General features: G+C 66.9%; 2 protein-coding genes across 6 annotated transcripts; one reads left to right on the top strand and one right to left on the bottom strand.

The window, feature by feature from the left end:
* Positions 1-444: 444 nt before the first annotated feature.
* SMTN (smoothelin) lies at positions 445-23508 on the top strand. 4 transcript variants are annotated; one of them, XM_074606099.1, is made up of 22 exons: positions 445-669; positions 5662-5822; positions 6070-6163; positions 6274-6352; positions 6447-6784; positions 8556-8658; positions 8874-9136; positions 9284-9347; positions 10645-10743; positions 11303-11647; positions 12666-12769; positions 14851-14967; positions 16058-16216; positions 16310-16385; positions 16664-16828; positions 17424-17486; positions 17654-17717; positions 18051-18221; positions 18297-18420; positions 18493-18644; positions 19962-20133; positions 22570-23508. In XM_074606099.1, exons 1-21 carry the CDS (start codon positions 619-621, stop codon positions 20104-20106), a joined length of 2937 nt encoding a protein of 978 aa, XP_074462200.1. In that variant the 5' UTR covers positions 445-618; the 3' UTR covers positions 20107-20133; positions 22570-23508. The 4 variants fall into 4 exon arrangements, with proteins under 4 accessions (XP_074462200.1, XP_074462203.1, XP_074462199.1 ...); XM_074606102.1 differs by lacking the exon at positions 14851-14967; XM_074606098.1 differs by lacking the exon at positions 19962-20133.
* Positions 23467-26229, bottom strand: SELENOM (selenoprotein M). 2 transcript variants are annotated; one of them, XM_074606103.1, is made up of 5 exons: positions 25912-26229; positions 25797-25832; positions 25670-25704; positions 25018-25096; positions 23467-24925 (listed from the first exon to the last, which is right to left on the bottom strand). In XM_074606103.1, exons 1-5 carry the CDS (start codon positions 26026-26028, stop codon positions 24713-24715), a joined length of 480 nt encoding a protein of 159 aa, XP_074462204.1. In that variant the 5' UTR covers positions 26029-26229; the 3' UTR covers positions 23467-24712. The 2 variants fall into 2 exon arrangements, with proteins under 2 accessions (XP_074462204.1, XP_074462205.1); XM_074606104.1 differs by having other exon boundaries at positions 23477-24199; positions 25912-26176.
* Between the last annotated feature and the right edge of the window lie 924 nt (positions 26230-27153).

Raw genomic sequence — 27153 nt, 5'->3', positions numbered from 1 at the left:
CCCTCCCACCCGCACCCCTCTGCGGCAGCGGGAAGGGCGGGGGGCGCAGGGGGGCTCTGCAGGCAGCGCTACACCCGCTTTCGGGGGGGGGGCTGCTGAAAGCTGCCGCGAAAGGCGGCTCCGGGAGGGCCCCGCGGAGGGGCGCCCGGGTGCACCGTGACCGCTCAGGGCTGCCAGGCCCGAGCTCGGCGGCGCGGCACCGGCGCGGGGGGGACACCCGCGGCAGCACCGCTGGGCTCCGCGCGGGGCGGGAGGGGGCCCGGATCCCCGCGGCTCGGCGCGGCTCGGCCGGAGCTGGGACCGGGACCTGCCCCCTTCGTGCCGCCCCGCGCGGGGGTGGGCGGGGCAGGGCCGTCCCGCCCGACGCGAAGAGCCAATGGCGGCGGCGGGCGCGCGGGTGGGCGGGGCCGGCGGGGCGGGGCGGGGCGGCTGGAATCAGCGGGCGGTCGCGGCGCTGCCGGGAGCCGGAGCCGGAGCCGAGCAGGGTCGAGCTGAGCCTGAGCGCGGGGCCGCGCCGCCCCGGCCGCCCTTTGTTGTCTGGGCTCCTGCCGGCGGCGGCAGCAACAACAACAACAGCGGCGGCGGCCGGCCCCTGCCCCGGCGGGGCGGGCAGGCGGGATGTCCCACGAGAACTTGCTCGGCATGGACGAGGGAGCGCTGCGGAAGCTGGTGAGTCCCCGCGGCGGGTGGGCCGGGGGCAAGAAGCGCGCTTCCCGCAGCAATTGCTCGCTTGTGGCGGTTCCCCGGGGGCAGCAGGTCGGCGCGTGCCCCGGCTCCCCGTGCCCCGCCGAAAAAGGGGAGACGGCGGCTCCCTGAGGTGCGGGCAGCCGGGCCGGTGCTAGGGCCCACCCGCGCTTCCCCGCGCAGGTGGTGGGGCTGCCGCTGTCCCTCAGGCGGGGGGGGGCGAGCGGGGCCGCCGGCGAGGGGCTGCTGCAGTGCTTGAGGGATGCCGCGCAGCAGCACGTGGAGGAGCCTGGGCCGGCACAAGCCCCTGTCCTGCCCCAGTGACTCCAGAGGCTCCGGCCTGGTGGCTTTGGCCACGCTTGGCCCTTTCCTCACGCTCGTCCTTAGGCTGTAATGTCTGTCCCGTGGCTCCGTCTCCTTGGCCGGTGGCTCCCGCCTGAGAGGTGTGCCCAGTTACCTGCTCGCCGCTCTCCTGGTGCCGGCAGCCGTTTGGCCCCGGGTCTCTGCTCCCGCGCTGCCTGAGGCTGGCTTGGTGCCAGGGGCGGCTGCTCCCCAGGCTCTGCCCGCAACTATGGGCATCCCCTCCTTTGTCCGAGTCGTTTCCCTGCTCCATTTGTGCCCCCAGGAGTTGGAGCCAGAGCCGAGCCTTGGCCTTGTGGGGGATGAGCGCCTGGGTGTCCCCAAGGTGGGACTGTGGGTGTTGGGCTCTGACCTGCTCGGCCGGGGCGGTTGTGCTGGGAAGCCCTACAAAGAGCTGCCTGGATTTGGGCAGTCCTGCCACCTCCCCTCCAGCCCCAGGGCACCGCAAGCTCGGGGCCGGGGGTTTGCTGGGTGCCGTGGGGGCTGAGTGTGGGGTGGCCCAGGCCGGTGCTGGGGAACGGTTACATCAGGAAGCTGAGTCAGCCGGGAAGGCACGTCTGCGGGAACAGGAAAGAGTTGGGATGCCACGGCGCTGGCGGGAAGCAGGACCTGCGCCCTACCATGGGCAGGGGGTTGGCATGGGGCTCTGCTGCCCTGCTAGAGCCTCCTGACGTGCCATCCTCGGCCTGCTTGGGGTGACAACGTGCAGACCTGCCTGTTGTTCCTGTGCTGAGGAGCCCACTGCTCTTCATGGGGTGACATCGGGGCTGACGGGGGGGCCCTGGAGGTGTGGGGATGGGTGGTCTGGGTTTCTCCCTGTCCTCCCGATGCTCCAGCTCTGCCATGTCCCAGCTGAGGTCTCTGGGCTGAGATGGAGCCCTGGGAGCGGTGACGGGGCGGGTGTGGGGTCTGTGGTGCGTCTGAGGAGGTGGATCTTACCTGTGCAGCAAACCCCACTTCTCCTGGGGGCTTCATCTTTGACCTGCTGGGGCTTTGCGTCCCCAGAGCGCCCTGCTCACAGCTCAGCTCTCCCTGTGCAGCGCAGGCTGGGGAAAGCCTGATGCGAGGCAGGGAAGGACTTATTTTTCTTTCTGGCTAGGTTTTGGCTTTGCTCAGCTGGAAGAGGATTAGCCCATATAAGGGAAAACTGCCTCTCCCACCGCTTCCTCCCTGCTCCTCTGCTTTCCCCAGCCCTCTGCTCCGGGCTGCTTCTCCTCCTCCTTCGGAGCAAGTGAGACCTCGGCAGCAGCATGTGACATCCCTGGGGGTCCTGGAAGAAAGAGGCTGGGGGACATGAGCAGGTCCCTGCAGCCCCCTGGCCGGGACTGTTTCTATGCGGGCTGGGCTGGGAGCTGCCGGGGAGCCTCTGCCCCACCGTCTCCCTCCCATAGGTATCCATGCGGTTCCCTCCCCAGCTGCCTGCTGGTACCCTGGTCTCGGGGAGGCCAGTTGGGGTGAACCTGTGGTTCAGCATGAAGATGTCAAAGGGCTTGGAGGAGCCTGGGGAGGGAGCTGCAGGGAATGGGGTGGGTGCTGCTGCAGGATGTCCCTTAGCTGGGTGTCTGGGAGCAGGGGGTTATTTGAGCGCTCGGGGCTGTGCTGAGCTCCAGGCTGTGGTCAGCTGGCCCTGGGCTAGGGAGTGCTCCCCTCTCCCAGCCCCTGCAGATCTCAGCCTGGTTAATTAGGCAGGCAGGATGCAAATTCCCTTACAGGCAGAGGCAGGGCAGGCTGGAGCTAGGGAAGTCACTGCCATGAGGTCCCCATCTTGCACCCGGTGGCCTTTGGGAAAGGCTTCATTGGCCCTGAGGAGCATTGCATCCCTGCCATGTCCCCGTCACCCGGCTGTTTTTCTTTCTTTCCTCTCCTTACGAGGCAGCCACGCTCTCCGCGGCTCCTTCCAAAGGTTACAGCAAAGCCTGGGGCTGCAGGAACTTCTTGATGTGCCTGGCTCCTGTTCCCAGAGCAGTTTCCCTGTGGCTGGGCTCCAGCCTCCCAAGCGCTCTGTGCTCAGCCGCTCTGGGGAGCCGGATGGATGCAGGGCTAATTACAGCCCTCCTGAAGGAGCCGCCAGCCATGCTGGGACTCTGAACACTGCTGTGCTTGGGCATCATCGGGAAAGAAGCCCATGGGTGCCTTGCCAGCACCTTTTTCACAAAGCCACTTTGTGTGTGTGCCGAGGCGGGCGTTTGCTCAGAACTATTAATTTGCTGCCGGTGGGGCCGTGGCGTGTGCTGATCCCCGGGCCTGCCTGTGCCTGCAGGGTTGGGCCCCTTGTCCCCTTCCCACCCCCTGGCTCCATCCGTGGTTTCTGGCACTCTCTCCCTCGCCGCTGGCCATGGAGCCTTCAAAGCCACTCATTTCCCTCATCCTGGCTCTTTGCTGACGTGGGCTTGGGACGAGGCTCTTCCTCCTGCCCTGCTGCCGTTTCCCCTGCAGGGAGAACCCGGGTGCAGGTCAGGTCCCAGCTGGAGCCCCCTGGGCAGGGCAGACCCTGGACCTGGCAGGTGGGTGTCACATGGCACGTGGGTGCCAGGGTGTCCCCTGCTCCGGGCTGTGCGGGACTAGTGTCCCGTCACGTCCTGCATTTCCCGGCACTCTTGGCTCCTACAGCCGCTGCTCCCCTGTTGCCCAGAGCCAGCTGCTCGGGCTGAGCCCTGCACGGCCAGCAGGTTATTTAGGGAAGGGCCGGGGTCTCGGCCTCCCAGTGTGCGGCAGAGGAGTGTTTTTCTGTCCTCAAGGCCTTTGCACGGCTGTGGGGAGACCTGTGCTTGCCACAGAGCCTCTGCCTTCAGCTCCTTCTTTTGGGCTGGACCAGACTCCATCACTGCCACCCGATGGGCAGCGGAGCTGGACTTCCTGGCTGGCCAGGGTGGCCACTGCCTCTGCTGGAGCAGCAAGGGAAAGGCCCCGTCTCGGTGCCTTTGTCCTGGCAGCCAGCATCCCAGGGTACAGGAGCTGCACGGGGCAGGCAGACCCAGTGCAGATGGGAAATGGGAGGCCCATGTGGATGGAGGGGCTGGTTTCCTCCCCGGCATCCTCCTGCCCTGGCAGCGCATCAGCTCCTGCTCTTCCGAGCTGGTTCCCCGTCCTGGTGCCAGCTCCGGATAAGAGCCCAGGGGGGCTGCAGGTCCCAGCTCTGGCCAGGAGACAGCCGCTTGTGTTGCCGCAGGATACAACAAGCGGCTGCAGCATGCTGGGAGAGATGGCGCTGCCAGCCAGCATGGTGGGGGCTGCCAGGGCGGGAGGGTTCAAGCGGCTGCCCCCAGGGTTGCGTGTTTTCAGTGCGGGGCTGGCCACGGGGAGCTGCCTTGGGGGTCGGTGGTCCCAGCTGCCAAGCATCCTGCTGGGACTTTCTCAGCTGGGGAAGGATAATGCTCCTGGCTGGGCCTCAAGGCTGGAAGGGGCTGGAGGACCACAATTTTAGCTGCCACGGGGGTGTACATGGGGGCTCTGTGCCTGCTGGCTTCACTGGGGTGGAAATATCCTCCCCTGGTCCCCAGTCCCTGAGCAGGGAGGGCGAAGTGCGATGGCTTTGCTAGGGGCTCTGTGCAGGGGGGTTTCTGCTTGCGGGTGGTGGTTTGGGGCCCTTGGCACTGCTCAGCCTAGGTCCGGCTGAGGGACCAACCCTGGATTCCTGCGGTAGCAGAACCTGAAGAGCAGCTGCCCTGGGTCACGGGGTTTATTTTTTAACGAGTTCCATGAGGAATTGCCTCCTGGGTTCCCAGCGCAGGGTTGGTCCTGATGTCTCACAACGGGACAGTGGGGCCATGCCTGCCCTGGCTGGCCTTTCCCCATGGATCCGGCTGCCTTCTGCCCCCCTTCAGCATGGAGGGGCCTGTGCATGGGCCCCCTCAAAGCACCTGGGCCGGTGGCAGGGCTGGGGCTGTGGACCTGATCTGGAAGAGGGAAAGTAGCTCTGGATGCCCATGCCAGGTCCTGGTGGGTGGCCTCAGGTGGGCTAAAGAGCACCCATGAGGTGTTCATGGCAGGGCTGTGGGAAGGTCATGGCCGTGCTTCCCACATACAGAGTGTTGGACTTTGATTAAGGACAGATCATGCTCATGGATTTGGCTCCGAGAGCCACCCACCATCCCCTAGCGCTGGGTGAGGGTGGAGAGGGGGGCTTGGGGGGGACCGTTCCTCAGCGAGGTGCTAGGACCCCCCCAGTCAGCACCTCCTGGGGGCTGTGGGCCTGGAAGGGCAACAGACTCTGCTGGTGGAAGCGCTGGCGTGGGTGGGAGAGCTCGTCCCTGTGCGGGTGGAATGGGGGGACAGGGCTGCAGAGGCAACCAACCCTTGGGGGCTGCACAGACTACCGAGGGGCATTTACGCCATGTGCCCCCGTCTCCTTGCCCCTCGCGTGCCTGGAGGTCTCGATGCCACCATGGCAGCCCGTCTTTGCTATGGCTGGTCTCAGCGTCCTGCCCCTAGGGGGGCCATGCCCGGTCCCCGCGGGGCCAGGCGGTGCCGGGCAGCGTGTGCCGTGTGTGTGGGCCCTGCCAGACAGACGGTCCCATTGTGCGGTGTGTGGGCAGCCCGGCGGCGGGTGGCACCGGGGCTGAGCCAGGGGGCTGTGATGGCCAGAGCTGGTGCTGAGCCCTGCCCCGTTACACCCAGCTGGAGGCGACGCTGGACCTGGCTGAGCGGCGCCGCATCCGCTCAGCCATCAGGGAGCTGCAGCGGCAGGAGCTGGAGCGGGACGAGGAGGCACTGGCATCCAAACGCTTCCGCCCGGAGCGTGGCAGCCACCGACAGGACGACAAGGAGAACTGGCCGCGGTGAGTCCGGCACGGGGCTGGGGTCCCGAACGCCTCCTGCGTCTGCCCTAGGGGATGGTGGCTTCAATGCCTGGCCCCACTGTGGCTTGGGCAGATTTGGATGGGCATGAGGGTGGGAACAGCCTGGCACCAGGTGGCTTGGCACGTGGGAGGGGCCCATTGCCTGAATTTGCTGCCTGCCCAGGAGGGGACTTTCCTCCTGAGCACCCACGGCAGCTCCTGGCTGGCTGCTCTCACCCCCGCACAGGTCCCGGCGCCTGGAGGAGGAGCAGCAGGCAGCCCTGGCCACCTTGTCCAGGCAGCTCGAAGCCATCACCGATGTGGAGGAGCTGACAAAGCTGGTGAGCGACCGTGTGCCGGGGCTGACCGTGTGCCGGGGCTGACCGTGTGCCGGGGCTGACCGTGTGCCGGGGCTGACCCTGCCTCTCTCCTGGGTCTTTCCCTCTTGCAGCTGCGGGCGGCAGGTGAGTATGAGGAACGCAAGCTGATCCGAGCTGCCATCCGCAAGCTGCGGGCTGAGGAGATCGAAGGTGAGGCACCATCCCTGCGTCCTGGGGGTAGCTAGACCGGAGAGCCTGGGATGTGGGCAGCTCCTTCCTAAACACTGCCTTTGCTCCCATCCAGCTGCAACCCTGGCTGGGAACACGCAGAGCAGACGAAGGAACGGCAGCGAGCCCCCTGCTGTGCCCGGGGATGCACAGAGCAGCCAGAGGGACGATGCTGAAGCACCAGCCCTTGCTGGGAGCGGGAAGAACAGCCCGAGAGGCGATACTGAGCTGCCGGCCCTGTCTGAGAGCGGGGAGAGCCATGGCGAGGGCAGCACCGAGCCCCTGTCCACAGCCAGGAGTGGGGAGGGCAGCCAGCGGGATGAGGCAGAGCAGCCGGCACTGGCCGAGGCGGATGAGAGTGGCTGCGGGGAAGCTGCCGAGCGGCCCCCTGCCCAGGAGCCAGAAGGCTCAGCGGTGAGTGCGAAGGGTGTTGCTGGGGGAGCAGGACCACCAGAGACCTGCTTGCCCTTCCCTTGGGCTCCTGTGCCAGCCTGCCTGGGGCACAAGCCCCCAGGCATGCTGGGCTCACCCCCCCGAGGGGACCAGCGCAGGTGGAGCTGGGGTCTCTGGGGACATGGGGGATGTGGCTGGGCTGTGCCAGCGTGGCCCCAGCAGTGGTGAGCTGGGGCTGGGGGCTCAGGCCTGGGTGCCCCGGGCTTCTCCATGAGGACATAGCCTGGGCACGAGTGCTGCGGGTGAGGGGTCTGCGGTGCCCCTCAGTGTGCTTGGTGTACCCCTCCCCGCTGCGTCTCTGCGGGGATGGTGCTCTTGCTCTTTGGAGGCGATGGCCGCTCGTCCCGCCTGCAGCAGCTGCTTGCATCAGTCTCCTTGCACAGGCAGAAACCTTGATCCCTCCCGTCCCTCTCCCCATGCGGGTCGTTCCTGCTGGCCCTTGAGGGGCTGGGGCTCGCTCTGGAGTGACGCTGGTGCCCAGCAGCCGTGGTGGAGGTGCTCTGGCTGGGGGAAGGCCGAGCTGGTGGGCAGGGCTGGAAGGAATGGGTACAAGCCTGGGTTTCCTGGGCAGCTCTCGTGGCAGTAGGACACCACACAGGGTTGCCCTATGTGGGAGAGGGTGGTGAAGGGGGAGAAGCAGTGATTATAACTGCAGCCGAGCAGGAAGGTTTGGGTCCCCACATCTGCCTCCGTTCAGCCCAGCTTCCCCCTCCACTTGCCCCAGGGCCGTGGCAAGAGGCTGCGGGGATGTGGGGGACACGGCCCTGTGCCACCTCTCAGCACTGTCTGCCTTCCCCCATCTGGCTGTGCTGGGACATCTCCCAGGCAGCCAGCAGGGCTCTCCCACTCCGTTCTGGCCGATTACTCCAAAACCAAGGCCCTTTCCCTTGAATGGTGGCTGCAGTGGCGCCTGGCTTTGGTCCTGGTTCCCCTGTGCCCCCTCGGGGTACGTGCCCCTCTCCACTTCCCTGCGCCCTGGAGTCGTATCAGCACCTGGAGCCCGTGGTGCTGCTCAAGGCACTGACACAGCCAGGACCAGCACTCTGTGCCCTGGCTGGTGACACCAGGACACCGTGTCCCTCGTCGGGCCTGTGTCAGGGAGGTATCTGTCACCTGCATGTCCTTGCCGCTCCGATGTGAGCGTGTGTTCCTGTGCCCGGATCATCTCATCATTTGCCAAGCAGAGCTGTTTGTGCTGTGGGCAGGGACAGGGTGATGCAAAACTGGGTGCTCCCTGCCTCGCAGAGCCCTGAGGTGCCTGGGCTGGGGGGCAGGAGGGGACAGGGGCACCGGACAAGGCTGTCCTCTCCTCCCATCTCCTGGCATCCATGCTGGACAAGGCTGGTGTACTCGTGGCAGGGGCTACAGAAGGATGCAAGAGCCAGCTCCTTGCTCCATGCCCTGGTGCTTATCAGCCCCACGCAGAGGAGTGCCAGGAGCCCCAGGGGTGCACAGGGTTCGGGCCCTTCCTTCATTAGACACCGTGTCCCCCTCCTTGCCTGCTCGAAGCAGCAGGGTGTGAGGACACTTGTCCTCCTGCCAGCCTTCTGCAGTGATGCGTGTGCATGGGGCAGCTTGTCCATCCCCAGCAGCATCAGACAGGGACCCGGGTGTCATGGGAAGAGGCTGCAGCCTGTGGCATGTCCCCGGATGGGTGGCAGGGATGGGACAGGGTGATCTGATCAGAGACTGGAGCAGGGTTGACCCCGCTCTCACCCTCTGCTCTCCCCAGGCCCGCGAGCAAGATGACGCGGTGGAGCAGGAGCATGTCCTGGCTGGGATACAGGAGCTACGCAGCCAGCAGGCGGGAGACCCCCAGAAACCCAGTGCCCAGGGTGAGTCACCCAGTGCCTGTGGCAAAGCCCCATCTGTGTGTGTGCCCGGGGCCAGGGCAGCGCCACCGCCAGGGGTGGGAGGATGGAGAGGGCAGCGTGGCACCTCCCAAAGGTGCAGACAGGGGAGCCGGGTGCCTTGTGGGGCTGCAGGAGCAGGGATGCTCTGCAGGCAGTCGCAGGCTTCCCCCGTGCAGAGCCTCTTCTGTCTTCTGCAGCCACGGTCTCGGGGACCCTCGTGCTCCTGGAGCTGCAGCCGGTCCCGGAACCTGGTCCAGAGCTCGAAGATGGTGGTGAGGAGCCAGAGCGGGTCCAGCCGTGCTCCCCAGGCGCTGCTCAGCCAAAGGGGCAGCACCACGCAGCCTGGAAGGAAGGGAGCCCAGGCAGCCCTGACGCTGCCCAGGAGCCCGGTGGGAAGCAAAGCTGCCGGGTGGGGCAAGCCCCCACGGGCCATCCCAGTGCTGGCAGCCGGGGCAGCCAGGTACAGAACTGGTGGCACGGGCTGGGGTCGCTGCTGCCCTCTTCACCGGGGGCTGGCGGTCCCGTGGGCAAAGGCAGCTTGATGGCGTAGGGGGTTGCATGCGGCCCGCCCCCCAGCTGACTGATTTGTCACTTTCCCTCCCTGCAGCTTGGTGTTAGGGTGCACAGCCAGGTGTCAGCGCCGCCTGGGAGGCGTGGGGAGCCGCCAGTGGGTAAGTGCAGCCCCATGGGGGGAGCACCGGGGCTGTGCCCACCCCAAGCTGGACAGTGCTGCCCTGGGGGCCCCACCTGCATCCCTGCCCTGCAGCATGTGCATCCTGGTGGCACATGGAAGGGTGCCAGCCCTGGGGATGTGACAGGCTGGGGCAGGAATGTGAGGGCAAGACATGGCCAGGCCAAGGGCCATCCCCAGACAGTGGCTATTTGCCGCCTGGTTGTGCAGTAGTGGTGTGTGCCCCAGCTGGGTGCTGGGGGAGCAGGGTGCCTGGCGGGCTGTTTACCAGTCCCCCAGCTCCGGGCTGGGCGGCAGCAGGGCCATGAAAGGGAATCGGTGCCTGCAGCAAACCCCGGCCTTTTGCATTCTTTGTCCCAATATGGCTGGGAGCCGTGTGCTGGCTGGCCCTGACCCCCCCCCCCCCGGGGCTGCACTCCCTGGCCCAGCCAGGGCCCAGCACCCCCTGGGTCCTCCCTGTAAGCCTTGAGGGATCGCAGCGTCCAGCAGCTGCCCTCCTCCTACTGCTGGGAAAACCATCTCTGTGGCTGTGCTGGGAGGAAATGGGGGGTTAGAAAACGGAGAGCAGTGCTCTGCCCCCAGGGTCAGGTTTCCCACTCGGAGCCACCCTTGCAGGCAGAGGTCCCCTCCCTCCAAGAAGCCCTGGGGGTCTGCAGGTCCTGGGAAGGCAGAAACCCTGGGGAGATGCTGGGGAGTGGTGGGCTGCAGTATGGCATCACCCCAGGTTGGAGGGAAGTGTGTAGGACCTGACCCCCCTGGCCTCACGTGGGGGCTCAAACCTGGGTGCTGGGGAAAGGCTGAGCCCCCTCCCCCTCCTTGAGCATCAGCAACTTTGACCCCACACCAGAGCGCTGCTGGTTCGGTGCTTCCCTGCACCCAGGTGCTCCCTGGCTGGGGGCTGAGCCGCTAGGCCCCCTCGCCCCCCTCTCCAGAGGCAATGCTGGGCTGGCCCTGCTCTGCCAGGGCCTGGTGGGTGCAGGGGTGATCCCGATCTCTCTGCACAGACCCTGGGTACCACTCGCTGCGCCTCCGGGGCGTAAGTACACCCAGCTGTGCCTTGTCCTCCTCCTCAGTGTGGTTTGGCACTGCAGAACAGAGCCGGCAGCCTGCGAGCGCTGGTGGATTTTGGCAATACCCTGGGGAGCGCGGGGCGACAGCAAGGGGGACCCCAGGGTGCTGTGCTTGTGAAGGGGAAGATGCCAACGGCACCCTATGCCGTGCTCACCCTCTGCTCCCCTTGTCCTGTTCCTTGCGTATCTGGCTTGTCCCTTCCCAAGCGGCAGTGCCCACGCAGAATGTAGTGGGGACCTCGGCTCGCCTGAACACTCACCGGTGGGAGCAAGTGTCCTCCTCTCCGCACCCGGCTGGCCGCGGGGGTAAGGTCCTGGTGATGGTCGCCTCCGCTTTCCCTGCTTTCCCGTGGCTGGAGGTCCCCGGCGAAGCAGTGCTCTGTTGTGGTGGGATGCTGCAGGATGCCGCGGGCTGCGTGGGACTGGCTGCTGACTGCCCACCTGCTCTCTCGCCCCCCTGCCCCGGCATCCATCCCTCCCACCCGCCTGCACCAGCAGCCAGACCCCAGCAGAAGCAGGGAGGCAGAAGCTTTGAAGGGCTACAGGCGCCCGTGGTGGGTGGGAGGAGCAGCACGCGTGGCAGGGTATCCGGAGGGGTTGTTGGGTGCTGGGGTGTCGGGGACAGCGCGTGTTGCGTGGGCGCTGTGGGGTGCTGCATGCGTGGCGGGGGGTGGCATCATACGTCGTGTGGGCACTCTGGGGGGTACCACGGGCTGCGGGGGCAGCACGCGTTGCAAGGGGCGCCCCGGGGGGGGGGGGGGGTAGCATCGTGTCGGGGAGGGGAGGGGGGGTCGCAGCGCGCGCGGCGGGGACACCCGCGTGTCGCCGCAGCCCCGGTGACCCCGCCGCGCCTGTCCCCCCGCAGAGCCGAGCCCCGGCGGGACCCCGCCGCGGGCCGCCTCGGTGCGGGAGAGAGCCCAGCGCTTCACCCCGGCGGGCCCGGGCCCGGCCCCCGGCCCGGCGGGGGCGGGCGAGGCGGGGGGGCGGGCCGGGCCCGGCCAATGGCAACGGGGGCCCCGCGCGGCCCCGCCGGGGCCCTCTCAAAACGCCCGGGGCGGCGGCGGCGGAGGCGCAGAGCAGCGCCTGGCACCGGGCCCCGCCGGCCGCGGCCTCGACGGCATGAAGACCTACTTCACCATCGAGATCAAGGACGGGCGCGTGCAGCCCCACGCGCCCCGCGTCGTGGCTGCCCCCGGCAGCCAGCGGGCAGGTGGGCACCGGGCAAGGGAAGAGGGGTAGTGCGGGCAGGGGCGGCCGCCAGGCGGGCGGGATGAGGAAGATGGGTAGCGCAGGCAGGTGGTATCTGGCAGGAGACCGGGTGGGGAAAATGGGCAGCTGGGCAGCGCTCGGGGAAGCGGGAGTGGGAAAGGTGGGCGCCCATAGGGAAGGTGGGGGCAGCAAGCGGGTGGGCACCGGCAGGGCCGTAAGCACTGAGGGACCGTGCTCCTGACGGGATGATGTGCACGGTTGGGCAAATAGGTGCCAGTGGGCAGCTGGGCACTTAGAGGGTGGTGGGCAGCAACGGGCAGGTGGGTAGCGATAGACCAGCCGGGCACTGATGGGACCACGTCAGCAGTGGCTTTTGGGTGCTGGCGACCCAGAGGCTGAGCGTGGGCACTGCTAAAAGTGGCGTGGGCACTGGCAGCCCTCACCCTTTGGCAGGGATACTCCGGGCGTCTCAGTACCAGCAGGCCATCTGGCCCTGCAGCCGGTCCCCGTCCCCACCGTCCTGCATGTTCATGGCCAGGGTCCTTCCCCTGCCCCATCCCCACAGCCCTGCCCCACGTTCATGCTCTGTCCCCACTGACCTGCTGGTCCAGGGGAGTCCACGCTGTCCTGCTCCGTCCCATCCCCGCTGCTGCGTGGTGTCTGATCCAGCCCTGCTTGCCCGCCTGTAGTCATGGCTGGCTCGCGATGTTCCTGGGGCTGTCCCTCACACCAGGGGGTCTTGGCTCCAGCTGGAGCGCTGCGGAAAGTGCCCTTCCTTGGGGAGGAGGGAGAGCCAGGGTGGTGAGCGGGGGCGGGGGGGGCAAGGGGGGGAAGGGGGGGGCTGCGTTCCCCATCCCTTGGGTGTTCTCGGAGCCCTTCCCCTGTGCCAGAGCTCAGTGCCCGCTGCTGAGGCAGGATGCATGCCAGGCAGCCCGGCCAGAGCCGATCCCCGGGCACGGGGCTGAGCCCGCCGGGCTGGGGCTGGGGCAAACCCCACATGCCTCTTGCTCCTCTTGCAGAGGTGACCCTGGGGCTGCGAAATACCCCCATCCGCATCACCACCATCCCCAGCAGCGGTGGCAGCGTCTGCAGCGTCAGCAGTATCAGCAGCAATGTCACCAAGGTGAGTGCTGGAGGGGCTGGGTGCTGTGGGGCCGTGCCCCACTTGGGCACTGGCTGGGGGGCGCTGGGCTTGGGAGCAGTGACCAGGGTGGGGCGGGTGGGTGCTGGCAGCACGGTCCAGAATCTCTGGCTAGTTTGTCACAGCTGGGGCGGACCCCGGGGTCTGCGTGCGGACGTGCGGCCCCAGGCACGTGAGCCCCCTGTACCCTGGGCTGTGCTGGCACGTATGCAGATGCAGGTTGGCGGCAGGTGGTCTGGGAGGCTTTTGTGGGTCTCTGCCTGTTTTAAACGCCTCTTAGGGTGGCAGCAGCTCAGGGAAAAACCTGTCACCACCCGTTCCTCTGGACCTTGGCTGTGGTGCTGGGGAGCCAGCCTGGGGGGGTGCTCCCTGAAGGTCTCAGACCCGCCGTGGAGCCGCAGGCTGGCATCCCGTCTCCTCCTGCTTTGCAATCCCAAGCTGAGAGTGGAGCAGCAGCCCTAGCCGGCCTGGCCTGGGAGGGATTCTTGGATGTGACTAGGAAAAAAAACAACCCAAAACTAAACCAAAACCAACCCTCTGCTCTGTTTTGGGGACAGAGCAGGATACGGCCTCCCCCCAGGTGCTGCGGGGGTAGGGCAGGGTGCGCTGTGCACCCTGCGTATGCAGCCCTTCCAGTGCTTTTATCTGCTCCTGCCCATCTAGGGTAATGCGAGGCGTGCGCGCGTGTGGCCTTGGCAAGAGCCGGGGTGTCAGTTGTGGCGCTGCCTCGCTCGTGGCCCTGCACGCGTCCAGCTGCCTCTGCAGGCGCTGGTGGCCATGGCGCCGCTGGCTTGCTCTGTCCTTGGCTCAGCCCTCGCCAGCATGAAGGAGGCAGTGCCTGCAGCCTGGCAGGGCTGCCCTCCAGTGCTGCCTGCATTAGCCAGGAGGTCCCACTGCCCATGGGCAGCTTGCTGCCTGCAGAGGGGTGACTTCCCTGCGCTAATGCGCTTGGGCAGGCTTGGCCTGAGCAGCCCGTCAGCTCTCATTAAGGTATTAGCGGCGCTGCCCGGCAGGGTGGGGGGCTTAGGGCCCGTTGGCTGCCCAGTGGGAGCCACGGCCGCCAGGTGTGTTTCCAGCCGGCAGGGAGGAGGAGGAGGCGGCAGCGGCAGCAGTGCTGGCAGCCCTGCCAGGTAGGGTCGGTTGGAGGGACTGGCGTGGTGTGGGGATCCGGGGACAGTGGCTATTGCGGCACGTCCTCTCGCTGGTGGGGTGCTGCCTGTGCCCGTTGTGTGGGGACCTGGGGCGTTCATCAGGCAACACAGGGGGACAGGGACCCCCAAAAATCACAGCTGGTGGCTGAGGCCCTCACGCCGGTGCCAGCCTGGGGCTGGAGAGGTCGGTGTGTTGTGGGTGATGCCGGCCAGGAGCAGGAGGGCACTCGGGTGAAAGGGCGCGTGGGTGGTCCCTGGCCCTGGAGCGCACCCAGTACGGTGATGGTCTGGGGCTGATCCCACATGGGGGCTTTACCCCACCCACTGTGCCCCACACCCCCCCCAGGGGGGCGTCAAGGGCGCTGGCAGCTGCCTGGGACAGGGGGGCTGCTCCGCAGAGCTCCTCCTCTCCGGGCCACCTGGTCCCTGGGCTGGGAATGTTGCCCACTCTCAGTGCCTGCCTCGGCACCCCTGTGCGGGACCCCCGGCCGCCGTGACAAGAATAGCCCAGCAAGTGTGTGCTGGGCCAGCCTCCAGCCGGGGGTGGTGCCCCCAGCACCCCTATAAAAGATAGAGGACAGCCGAGGGGGACTCGCCGCGGCGCTTGCTGGCACCAGCAGTGCGGCCATGCCGGGGCTCAGCCTGGAGGGGCTGGTGCAGGCCGGGGCAGCTGAGCTGGCGGAGCTGCGGAGGGAGCTGGGGGCTTTCCGGGGGGCAGTGGAGGGGCAGCTGGAGCAGGCTCTGCGGCGGGTGCAGCCCCTGGCGCGGGCGCTGCGGACGCTGGAGGAGGAGCACCTGGAGCTGCGGGCAGAGCTGGCGTGCCTGGGCCGCCGCCTCGACCTGCTGACGCTGCGGCTGGGGCCACAGGAGCCCCCCGGGGAGGACCTCAGCACCCTCTTTCTGGAAGCACAGGACCCTTGTGCCCACTTTGAGGGCACTGAGGAGCCCAGCGGCCCCGTGGCCCATCCGCCCGCTTTCTCCAGCACTCGCCAGCAATCGACCCTGCACCTCTCCCGGAGCAACAGTAGTGTGAGTGCAGGCAGCCCTGCTCCACGGCAGTGCCTGGTGGTGGGGTGGGGGGGGCGGGAGGGTGGCACCAGCCCACAGGGCTCCCGGTGGCCCCCTGAGGGTGCCTGGAGCCAAGGCGAAGCCCCTGGCATGAGGTGGGACCATGGCTGCAGTGCACGGGCGATGCAGCGTCACTGGGATCTGCCACCATTTGGGCTCGCTGTGGTGGGGGGGACAAATGGTGCCTGCCTGCTCCGCATTGCCGGCATGCCGGCTGCAGGCAGCTGTCCTGCACCCCCGCCTGACGCAGCAGTGGCGGGGTGCAGGTGGTGGCATGGGTGCACGTGGTTGGCGTCACCTCCACCCGGTGGCTTTGCCGTGGGCCGGCTGCCAGGTCAGGGCAGCAGGATGCCAGCTGGGGCCAGGTGTGTGGCAGAGCTGCTCCGGCCCGATGCCGGTGCCTCCTGCCTGCTGCTGCCCTGCCCTATTCTGGGCCTGGCCCACTGCCTGCCACGCATTGCTGGGGGGTCATGCTGAAAGGGACTTGGCGTCCTGGCTTTGCTCCGGCGGGGGCTGAGCTGGCCTAGATCCTGAGCAGGGATGCGGGGGAGGCTCTTGATCTCCTGCACAAGCTCTTCTTTCTGTTAAGTCCTTTAATTCCCTGGAAATCCCTTGTGCCGCTAACGGCGCGCACTGGCCTTGCCAGCACCTTGCCCGCTGCTGGGCAGCAGGCACTGACTGCCCAGCCTGGAACACCTGGGCTGGGTGTTCACCCCCCGCGTGCCGGAGGGCCCCAGCAGCCTGCGGGGATGGGGACTGGGGAATATTTGGGGCCGTTTTGGCGGTGAGGCTGGTCAAAGACTGCTGGGCCCTCCCGGGGCAGGGGGTGCCGCAGGGAGCGATGTCGTGCTCCCCTGCCTGCCTTGGTCGCTGTGGATGCCTGCGGCGTCCCACCAGCTGTGAGCTCGTACGCCGCATGTGGCACGTCTTCTTCAGGGTCCCCACTGCCTGTGGCACTGGGCAAGCGTCAGGGTGCTGGGGGACTTGGACGGGAGGGGGTGGGGGGTGGCCAAGCTGGTGGGGGCTCAGTCACACTGTGCTGTCCTTGTAGATGGAGCCAGAGGTGGTGGAGCAGTCCCAGGCGCCGAGGCTGGAGCCAGAGCTGCCTAACGGCATGGAGAAAGTCCAAGCGAGGGAGCTGGAGAGAAGGAGCAAGCTGAACGTTGAGGAGCTGAGCAGGATTGAGGATGAAGATATTCTGGATAAGATGGTACCTCCTCTGCAGCTGGGGCTCCTGGGGGAAGGCGAGGGGACCCTGAGCTGGCGGCAGAGGGGTGATGCTGACCTTCACTTCCTCCTGCAGCTGGATCGGACAATGGACTTTGAGGAGCGGCGACTGATCCGAAACACCATGCGGGAGCTGCGCCAACGCAAGCGAGGTACTTGGGGACGGCAACCCCTCTTGGGGCCAGGGCTCTGGCGGAGGCGTTGCAGGTGGAGCCAGCAGGGTGCTGGAGCGGGGCTGCCTGGCTGTGGGGAAGTGGGAGGCTGCATTGGGTCTTCTGCTGCTTCCCTGGCTCTGTCAGGCTGAGAACATCGTCCTTCCCATGAGCCAGTTCTGGACCGGCAGCAGCCTGCAGGACCCCCAGCGTGGCAGGGACTGTACCTACCGCCCCTGCCTCTCGCTGATGATGCCATCTCCCACCCGTGTTTGCAGACCAGCGGGAGAAGGAACGGGACCAGCGGCTGCAGGAGACGAGAAGCCAGGCTACAGCAGGGAGGGCCGGCCACACCACGGAGACCACCACCACGCAGAGCACCCAGTCAGCCGACGGCTCGGCACGCAGCACCGTCACCAAGACCGAGCGTCTCACCCAGTCTAGTACGGGCTGTGCTGGGGGGGCACAGGGCTCGCTTGCCCAGCGCGGCCCGTTTGCCATCCCTTTGGGGGGTGCTGTGCAGAGTCTTTCCCAGCACTCTGTCACCGCAGCTTCTCTCTACCGCTCTCGATGCTTGTCCTGGGTCTGACTCGACCGTGCGGGGAGCAGGACTGTGGTCCGGAGCTGAGTTTTGCTGCATCTCCTCTAGCTTGCCCAGAGCCTGCCTGGAGATCTTTAGGGGATCTGCTCTGGCGACTTCCCACCCGATTCTCTGCCCCGTTGGCATGGTGGGGGGCTAGTCTGCACCTCGGGCCTGTCTCCTGTCCCCTGCACCTCTGTTCTCCCAGTCCTTGGGTGGCTCAAGCCAAGAGTCACTGTAGAGGGCTGAGGGATGCTCCTGCTCCTCGCCCTGCTCCTTTGCACTGGCCTCTTTGCTCTGCCTGGGGGGCACGTGCCATCTGTCCCCTCTGTGCCTGCCCTGGCTATGCCTCTGCCGCCTGGGACTCCTCCCTGTTGCAATCCGTGGATGCGAGGGTGCTTGGCAGCAGTGGGTGCTCCTGCCCCCGGCGCCAGCTTATCCCCCGTTGCCCCCTGCAGGTGATGGCACCAAGACCTCCCGTACCACAACCATGGAGTCAAGTTACGTGAAGAGATCAGACAGTAAGAGTTTTTGCTGCCCTTTCCCCATGGCATCCTCTGGGCGTAACCCCAGGGGCGCTGCTGCCACCGAGCCGTCCCTGCCTGCGGTGCGGGCAGAGCCCCCCACCTGCTGGGTGCCACTTCCTTCGGCTCCTGCCCAAGGCCTCTCTCTTTTGCTCTCTCTGCAGATGGCAACAGCACGTTCGTTCAAACTAAGTCATCCTACAGCTCCTCTTCCAAAAAGACAGGCAGGTGAGTGGCAGTGCCTCCCTGGGGCCAGCCCCAAGCAGTCACTCTCGGCTGTCTACTTGCACAAACCCTCTCACCCAGCTTGTGGTGCCCCCATGCAGGGATGTCCCCAAAGCCTCCTGGTCCTTGGGGCACACTCGCTGTCTCCAGCAGTCCCCATGGATCCGTCCATGGGCATGGAGATGTGTCTGCCAGGCAGGAACCTTAAGCCACCCCTCTTCTGTCCCAGGGACGCGGAGGTCTCCAAAGCTCCAGGACTGGCAATGGGCTGAGGCCACCACACGCCTTTCCCTGGGCTGCCTGTGGTCCCCTTAGTTTCATCTCTCTCTCTCCCAGCATCTTCGACCGTGAAGACGAGAGTGCCTCCAGGCAGAGCAGTCTGGCTGCGCTGGAGCGGCGCCAGGCTGAGAAGAAGAAGGAGCTGATGAAAGCTCAGAGCCTGCCCAAGACATCGGCCTCGCAGGCTCGCAAGGCCATGATGGAGAAGCTGCAGAAGGAGGGCGGGAGGTGAGGATGGGCCGGGAGCGGGCCGGCTGGGGTGGTGAGTGCCACGTGGATAACGCCCTGCATCTTCTGCTGCAGCTCGCCAAACCCTGCGGCGGCACGCACCGCTGTGCAGCGCTCCTCCAGCTTCGGTGTGCCCAATGCCAACAGCATCAAGCAGATGTTGCTGGACTGGTGCAGAGCCAAGACCCGGGGCTACGAGGTGAGTGCCACCTCCTCTCCCCTTCCCCAGGGCCGGTTGCTCTGCCCCTCAGTAATTCTCCTGCCCTCGCAGCACGTGGACATCCAGAACTTCTCATCCAGCTGGAGTGATGGCATGGCCTTTTGCGCCTTGGTCCACAACTTCTTCCCCGAGGCGTTTGACTACAGCCAGCTGACGCCCCAGAACCGCCGCCACAACTTCGAGGTGGCCTTCTCCTCCGCAGAGTACGTAGCTCTTGTGCCATCACGCAGGCTTGGGGGGGCTCAGGGTGGCTCTCCCGCTCGCTGCCCAGGGCAAGGGGGGAACGCAGGCAGGGGCAATGGCACTGGAGGTGGAGCCTGTAAGCATCGCTTCCCCTGTGTCGTGCAATGAGGTTTGGACACCGGGGGAAAGCAGTGGCTGTGTGGACAGAGCCGAGAGAGGCCAGCACAGCCCAGTCTGGTGTGGTAAGGGTGGGCATGAGGGTCTGGGCTTTCTGGGTAGGGGGCAGAGCAGCCGAAGGCAGGGCAGGAGCCCCCCAGGCCTGCCCAGCCACAGGCAGTACACCCTGGGGTGCTGGGTGCGGGACCGCAGCCCTTGGGGAGCGGGGTTTGTCCATGCCAGGTGCCGCCTTTCACAGTCGTAGGGGCTCAAACACCGTCGCAGCTTCTCCAGTCTCTTCCCTTCCCCTTTTGCTTCTGGTTTTCCTGGGTGCTGAGAGACGGGAGCGCATCCAGCTGGAGGGCTGGCAGCCAGCCCCTCTCTCCTTCCTTCTGTCTCTCTCCCACCCACTCCTCCTCCCCTCCAGCACCCTGCCCAGGGGCAGGGCCAGGTGGGTGGGGGTCCCATCCTGGCCGGTGCCCGGGACGGTGGTGTGAGCTGGGAGCTCCTGGGAGCTCCCTGGGTGCCGTGGTGCTGTTCGGTGGAGTGAGAATGGGGCCGTGTGCCTGGCTCTTGGTGCTCCTGATAACGGACTTTTTGCCTTAATTGGGGAAAACCGGTGCGTGGACTTGAGAGAGCCATCGAACTCTCCAGCCTGGAATCCAGGTGGCCTCTCGTCCTTCCTCCTCCTCCTCCAGCTCTTGTGAGCATCTTCTCCCGAGCTTCCTGCACCAGGACTGTGCCGTGCGGTTCCAAGCGGAGCTGGGCAGGAGGGCTGGGCTTGTCCCCCCCCATCCTCCCGGCGGGTCTATGTAGGGGCTATATAGAGCGCCGCTCCGCTCTGGAACCTGCTCCCCGAGCACCTGGCGTGCCAGAACACCTCACTCCTCCTCCTCTGTCTGTCCTTCCCTCTAGACCTCACGCCTCTCCACGCTGCTCACCTACCCTCCCCCTCCCTTGCTTGTGCCCCCCCCAAATCTCACTGAATGGCCTTGGCGCGGCGGTGCCCAGAGCCCTCCTGCCCCTGCATCGCGCACCCCCAGAGCATGCGAGAGCAGAGCAGCATCTGCCCGGGGCGGGGGATGGGAACTGCACTGATCGTGTCTCTTGTTTTCTCTCCTTCTTCCCTTCCCCGACTGGGCTGCGATCACTGGCTTGCCCCTCTCTCTCCCTGCCCCCAGGAAGCACGCGGACTGTCCGCAGTTGCTGGACGTGGAGGACATGGTCCGGATGCGCGAGCCGGATTGGAAGTGTGTGTACACATACATTCAGGAATTCTATCGCTGCCTGGTCCAGAAGGGGCTGGTAAAAACCAAAAAGTCGTAGCCCATTTTCACCCCCCCGGGAGCGATGGTGAGAACCTTCCCCTCCAAATACCTGCCAGTGCCCCACCACCGCCACTTGGCCAAGGGGCCGGGGAGTGGCCACCATGGCTGGGGCAGAGGCTGGGGCATGCTGGTGGGCAAGGGGCGAGTCCTGGTGGTGTCGGCTGGTGGGGCCAAGCTGTGGCCAGGAGAGGGGTGGAGGCGGCTGGCTGGCCTCTGGCCTTCCAGAATAGCACCCGTGGGGTTTGGGGAGGAGGGGACTGTCACCCTGGGGTGCTGTTGGCTTTCCAGCCACAGGGACGGCACTAGCAGGAACAGAGCTGTCGCAGCCCTTCCCTCCCCACTGGCTGGGCCCAACCGAGGGGATTAGCCGCTGGGGATGCCGCTCCGCAGCAGCACAATCCTGAGCCCCCTCCCGGGATGCCCCAGCATCACTGCTTGCACTTGCCCCCTTGCACTCCTCCCTGGGCCGTGCGGGGACTGCCGGCTCTGGCTGGAGGGGAGCTGCAGCCGCTGCTGCGGGGCCAGGCGTGGGCGGTGGTGCCCTGCCGGCGAGGTGCTGCCTGCTCATATATGGGCAAGAGCGGGGAGCCTGGAAAGTGTGAGTCAAGGCTTGGGTCCTGTCTCGTCTTGCAGTGTTTGTGCCTGTCTTCAGGGGCATCCTAGCTGGCGCTGGAGCCGCTGCTTCCCCGGGCTCCACGTGGCAACAGCACACCAGGACCCAAACAATGGCTTTATAAGGGCAGAGCGGTTTTCCTTGTGCTGCTGTTGCTTTGGCCATCACCCCCTGAGCTGGGGCTGGTGGTGGCGGGGGGCCTCTGGAGCTCAGGTGGGGCCTTTCCCAAGGCCCCCCTCTCCCCGGGGCGGTCACATCACAAGGTGGGAGCCAGTGCTGGACAGGCCACGGGCTCAGAGCCCGCTGCCTCCATGGCTGCATCAACTCCCGTGCAGCAAAGGCCCCGTGGGGAGAGCTGGGGCAGCAGGGCCCTGGGCTGGGTGACCGTCCTTGGGGCCCTGCTGCTCCCCCGGGGCTTTGCACCAGCCGGACGTCCCTCCTCAGCCGTGCCTGGTGCCAGCCCGGGGGTGGGGGGTGGGCTGCGCTGAGGGGCTGAGGCGTGCAGTGGGGTTACTGCAGCCTGGGGGGGTTGGGGGAGAGAGGGCTTGGGGGTGGAAGGGGGGGTGGTTGCGGTGGGGGGTGGCAGACTCTCCTTTTGCTCTGAGCTTCCCCGTGCACCCTGTCGTTGGGGCAGAGCCCCTGCCAGGGGGTGGCGTGGGGGCCAGAGCAGCTGGGCCAGCCACGGTGTCAGCGGTGCAGCCCCTCCGTTCTGGCACAGCCCCTCCCCCGGGAACTCGTGGCTGCATCGGTCACTAACAGCAGCAGCCTGGGGTGCTCCGGCACCATCTGTCCCCTGGCGGTGCTGGCACCTGCCGCACTGCCCAGCAGGGGTGCAGGGAACCGGGCAGGGCTGGGAGGTTGCAGCAGTGGTAGGGTTGCTTCTGCCCCTCATCCACCACCCCCCAGCAGAAAGGTGAGAGGATGGAGTTGTACGTCCCCTCTGTGCCCTGCCTGGCTGGCGCAGTGACTACTGGAACCGTGCTGGCAGCTCTCAAGCTGGATGCCCCCCGCCCCCGGCTGCCCAGGGAGCCCTGGCTTGGGGAGAGCAAGAGCACCTATAGCCCAGGGAGCCGGGTGGGTGGTGAGGGCAGGGCTGCCACCCCACCAAAGGGACGTCAGCAGGCCCCAGAGGCTGTAGGGATCGGGGGACAGCCATGGCTGCTCTGCCAGGGCCCCCTGACGTTGGCAGCTGCCGGGGCAGGGCCCTGCACAGACCCCAGCACGGCAGCGGTGCCTGGGCTGGGACGTGGTAGGCACAGGCTGGTGCTGAGCTGCTCGAAGCCGGATGGTGCCCGCCCCACCGGTGGTGCTGGGCTGTGCCTGGGCAGGCAGCCCGCTGGGCTGGGCTCCGCGCTGGGACCGGGGTGGGAAGTGGGCTGACGCAGCTGATGGGAGGCAGCGGAGCAGGGCAGGAGTGATGGGCAGCGTGTGACCAGGACAGCCCTGCCTGTCCCTGGACCTGCCTGGGGGCTGGAGGGGAGCATGTTGGGGCGGGGGCACAGCACATGGGCAGGCAGGTCTCTCCCTACCAAGTACCAGCATCAGCTGGAGGAGGAGGAGGGTGGGACAGCCAGAGCAGGGCCTGACTGCCAGCACCAAGAGCCGGGGCAGAGAGCACCAGGATGGCAAGGGGTGCAGGCAGGCAGGCAGCCCCCATTGCAGGCAGCACGTGCCCTTCCCAGGGCCAGGAGAGGCAGGACCGTGGGTACCGGGGGTGGGCAGGGGCTGAGCGAGGCCGAGGGCTGCAGTGCCCAGCGTCAGCAGGCCCTGGGCGGCGTGAGACCCCCGTCCCAGCCCCCGCGGTGGGGCAGCCCAACCGGGGTTGTGCTGAGGGCTGTGTCTCTGCAGGATGCTGGTGGACTGCGTGCCCCTGGTGGAGGTGGAAGACATGATGATTATGGGGAAGAAGCCAGATTCCAAGTGTGTCTTCACCTACGTGCAGTCCCTCTACAACCACCTGCGTCGCCATGAGTTGCGCATGCGGCAGAAAGAGTGCTAGAGCCTGCCCTGCCCACCACCCCACTGCTCCCTGCCCTCAGGGCTGCTGTCAGACAGGGGAGCTGCCTTCCCCAGGAGGGTCCGGGGGGCCACCGGACCGGCGCTGGGGACGGGGGGGCTCTGCCACTGGGGCGACCCCATGCCTCTGCCTTGCTGGAGCTCCCTCTGCCCTGGCCGGCTGTGGGCTGACCCCGTGGGCAGGGCCAGGCAGGCGCTGCCGGGGATGCTCCCCAGCTTGGCTCGCCTCCCACGCTCCAGCGTGTTAAGTTATTTGTTCTCCAGGAGTTCTTTGTCCTATGGAGACCTGGGGAGGCCTGGGCACGGCTGCACCCTCGGGCCCGGGGCTGGCAGGGGTTGGCAGCCGCATGGGGTTGTGCAGCCCAGCCCAGGTCATGGTGCATCCTGCCGGCAGCGCACCCGCAAGTGGTTCTCCTTGGCCTGCTGCGAGGAAGCCCCTCTGCCCACCGCAGGCCCTGCTTGGTGCCACCTCCCTGGTGACAGCTCCACGGCCCCGTGCTGACACTCTGCTTCCCACTGCGCACACGCACCCTGGGGCACTTCCACACAAGGGGGCTGCAGCACCCATGTGCTGGGGTGTGGGCAGGGAGGTGAGGGGTCCCAGGGGAGTGAGAGGCCCAAGGAGAGAGCCAGGAAGGCAGCCCCCACTCTCCTCCCCAGCTTGGGGCGCCACGTGCTCAGCGCCGCTTGCCCCTCCATCACCGTCTCTACACCTGTGTTGACACGTGTACCAACACCAGCCAGACAATAAAGGTTTATTCTATAGGGTGACACCTCTGCCTCAGGTCCTTCTCCCTGTCCGCACCACTGCTTCGTGCCACTAGTGCAGGGCACGCCGCAGCGCCCGGGAAGGGCTGGCAGCCAGCCCCTCTGCCTGCAGGCCCGCTGCTCACCCGCCGCGGGGGGAGACATGGCACACGCTGCTCCTCCTGCTCAGGGACAATGCCCAGAGCTGAGGGGCACCATCAGCGTCCCACCCTGGCCAAGGACTCTTGGTTCACTGCCCCCACCGCCCTCAGGCCTGGCACCGTGACAAGACCCCACACTACCACCGAGGCCAGGTCTGCAGATGGTGTAGCTGTGCCCTGCTCCCTTCCCCAGCCGAGGGCCAGACGTCCCTGCTGGCCCGGCACAGCCATGGGGCTGTGGCTCAGCACTTCAGGGCCTGCTCGTGGGCTCACACCTATCCCCCTTCCCCCCCAGCCCTCTATGGGCAGTTCATCCCAAGCCATGGTGCCCCATCCTTCCATCGCACCAGGAGCTGGGCTTCTACTGCACCAGGGAGAAGGCGGCACAGGACAGAATGGCTAGTGCAGGGGACAGTTTGTCAGCTCACTAGCGGTGGTCGTGCGCTCAGGGTGATGCTGCTGTCCTCTCCCACCTCTGCGAGGGGCTCTGGGGCACCCAGCTCCTCCTGATGCCCAGTACAGAGCAGTGCGGGATGCACCCCACTGAGCCCTCCCTGGAAAGACAACACAGTGCAGCTGATTGTACACAAGGGCTTTACTGGGGGCTCGATACAACCCTGCTAGGGTGTAAAGCAACAACCCCCGCGGGGCAGCTCTCCCACCTCCAGGACTCAGCACATCTACCCTCAGCACTTGGGGCTTTCTGCTGAGGGCTTCATCCTGTCCCACGCAGGTAGGATACTACTGCCCAGCACCAGGAGTCAGTTAAGCCTTGGGGCATGGTGAGGGAGAACAAAGAACGCTGCTCCTCCATACCACCCGGGCTGCAGGAGAGGGTGGGCAGCAACAGGTACACGGGACCCCCCGGGATGTCCTCGATGCTCAGGGAGCCCCTGCTCAAGGCTGGGGCCACCCAGGGCAATCTTGGGGCAGAGGCTACACAGCACCAAGAAACAGCGGGAGCAACTTCAGCCACCCCGTGGCACCGTCCCCAGCTGCTGTAATGCCCTCGTCCCTGCGCAGTGGGGCCTGGCTGCAGGACCCTCTCCCGAGTGCAGCAGCCCTTGCTAGAGGTCTGGGTGTTCTCCCTCATCACGCTCGGGTGGGGTCTTGCTCTCAGCGGTGGGAGCTTGCGGGGGTGGCAGGGTGGGCAGAGGCCTGGCAGGGGCAAACTGGAACTCCTTAGGCACGGGGGCATCGGGCGTCTCCTTGCGGTAGAAGCCCAGCTCCTGCACCAGCTGGTTGATCTCCTCCCGCGTCATGTCGCTCAGGGGGATTCTCTGCACGCAGACAGGGATTGCAGCCCGGCACCTGCGGCACACCACCCACCCCAGACCCTGCTGCGGCAGCGGGTGCCATGCTGCCTGCTCACCTCCAGCTCCTTGTATTGGTGGCTGAGGAGCACGAGCTCAGGGTCAGCGCCGGGCAGGTGCTTCATCTCCAGGTTATGGCTGGGTGGTGTGTTAAGGAGCAGACAGTGCTGGGCAGACCCATGTAGACCCCCATCCCATCCCATCCCATCCCATCCCATCCCATCCCATCCCATCCCGTGTCACATCCCATTCCCTCCCTTCCCATCCTGTCCTACATCCAATTCCATTCTGTCTCCCATCCTGTCCCATCTCATCCTCCATTGCATCCCATACCATCCTGTCCCATCCCATCTCATCCTCCAGCTCATCCTTCGTCACATCCCATACCGTCCCCCAACCACCCCATCCTCCACCCCTCATCGAATCCCATCCTCCATCTCATCTCATTCCTCATCCCGTACCATCCTCCAGCCCATCCCTCAGCCCACCCCATCCTCCATCCCATCCCATCCCATCCCTTACCCTGTCCTCCATCGCATCCCGTCCCGTCCTCCATCCCATCCCGTCCCGTCCCGTCCCGTCCTCCGGCCCGCCCCATCCCACATCCCGGCCCCGTCCAGTCCCGTGTCCCGTCCCCGCCGCCCATCCCGGCAGGGCCCCTGCCCCGAGCACTGCCCGCCGCGCAGGCCGGCCGCGGCCGCCGGCGGGTACTAGAGGGGGATGTCCTGGGTGACGAAGGCCTTCACCTGCGGGCAGAGCGGGCGGCCGGGCCCAGCTCAGCGGCGGCGCGGCCCCGGCCCCGCCCGGCCCCCGCCCGGCCCGGTCCCGCGGCACCTACCTCCCTCAGGCGGTTCAGCCGTCACCCGCCGCAGCTCTGCGGGAGGAGACACCGCGTCACCCCGGCGCCCCCACAGCGGCGCCCCCGCCGGCCCCCCCGCCGGCCCCGCGCTCACCTCCACCTTGCCCCGCGCCAGGTCCCGCAGCTCGGCCACGCGGAGCCGGGGGGGTCGCGGGCCGCCCCCCGCCGCCAGCGCCGCCACCAGCAGCGACAGCGACAGCGCCCGCAGCATCCCGCCGCCACGTCACCGGCCGCGCGCGCCGCACGCCCCGCCCCGCCCCGGCGGGCACGCGCACGCCCACGGCGAGCGGCCGCGGAGGGGCTGAGCGCACGGCGTGCACGCGCGGTGACACACACGCACGCCCTGCGGTCACGCACGCGCTCCCACGCGCAGCCCCCACACCGACGCAGGCCGCGCGCTCGCCCCCCCCCCCGCACTCACGCGCCATGCACGCACGCACACGCCCACGCACGCACACGCCCGGCACTCACACACACGCTCTGCACACGCACGCGCCACGCGCGCACGCACGGACGCCGTGCACTCACTCACGCCCTCCCTCGCGCTCACGCGCCCTCGCGCGCTCGCACGCCCGCACGCTTTCTGCACGCGCGCGGACGCACACCCCGCAAACACCCCGCGGACGCGCTGCAGCCCCCGCCCCCCCTCCCCCCACCACCATCCCCCCCCGCACCCCCCCGGGCGCGCGCACCCCTGCGCACACCCGCCACCAAGGCCGCCCCCCGCGCGCGCGCACACCGCGCTCCGCGAACGCACGCGCCTGCAGCCCTCCCCGAGCACCCCCCCCCGCTCCGCGCCGGCCCCCGCAGCGACCGCCGCCGCTCCCGCTACCCTCCGCCCTCCCGGAAGAGAAGGGAGAGAGGAAAAGCGGGAGGGACTTGGGGCTTGAAAATGAACTAAACCTGCTTTAACGATACATTAAGAGTAATATTAAAAATAATAATATCAATAATATCAATAATATCAGTATCAGTAATATCAATAGTAAAATAACGAAATATGCGCAATATCTACAAACCCAGTCTCGAGCTCCCAGGATGACAATCGCGCTGGGAAAATCCCGAGCTGGGTGCGCTGACAGCACTCCCGGTGCAGCCCAGGACGCACTGAACTCACGGCCGGTTTGGTGCCCACCAGGAAACCCAGAGCCCTTTCTGCAGAGCTGCCCCCAGCGTGTCCTGGTGCCTGGGGCTGTTCCTCCCCAGGGGCAGGACTTTGCACTTTCCCTGGTTCACCTTCCTAAGGCTCCTGCCAGCCCGTTTCTCCAGCCTGTCCAGGTCCCTCTGGGTGGATGCACGACCCCCGGGTTTATCGGCTCCCCCTCTCGGTTGGGTG

Source organism: Larus michahellis, chromosome 13 (genome assembly GCF_964199755.1).
Source record: "Larus michahellis chromosome 13, bLarMic1.1, whole genome shotgun sequence".
In the NCBI taxonomy this organism is placed as follows: Eukaryota; Metazoa; Chordata; class Aves; order Charadriiformes; family Laridae; genus Larus; species Larus michahellis.
This window is presented reverse-complemented; position numbering and strand designations above follow the sequence as displayed.

Excerpts from the sequence above, each read along its gene's own strand:
- SMTN (XM_074606098.1), top strand. The coding sequence starts at position 619 with ATGTCCCACGAGAACTTGCTCGGCATGGACGAGGGAGCGCTGCGGAAG. Across the intron at positions 9,137-9,283 it reads CTGGCAGCCGGGGCAGCCAG|CTTGGTGTTAGGGTGCACAG; the intron begins GTACAGAACTGG and ends CCCTCCCTGCAG. Across the intron at positions 14,968-16,057 it reads TCTCCCGGAGCAACAGTAGT|ATGGAGCCAGAGGTGGTGGA; the intron begins GTGAGTGCAGGC and ends CTGTCCTTGTAG.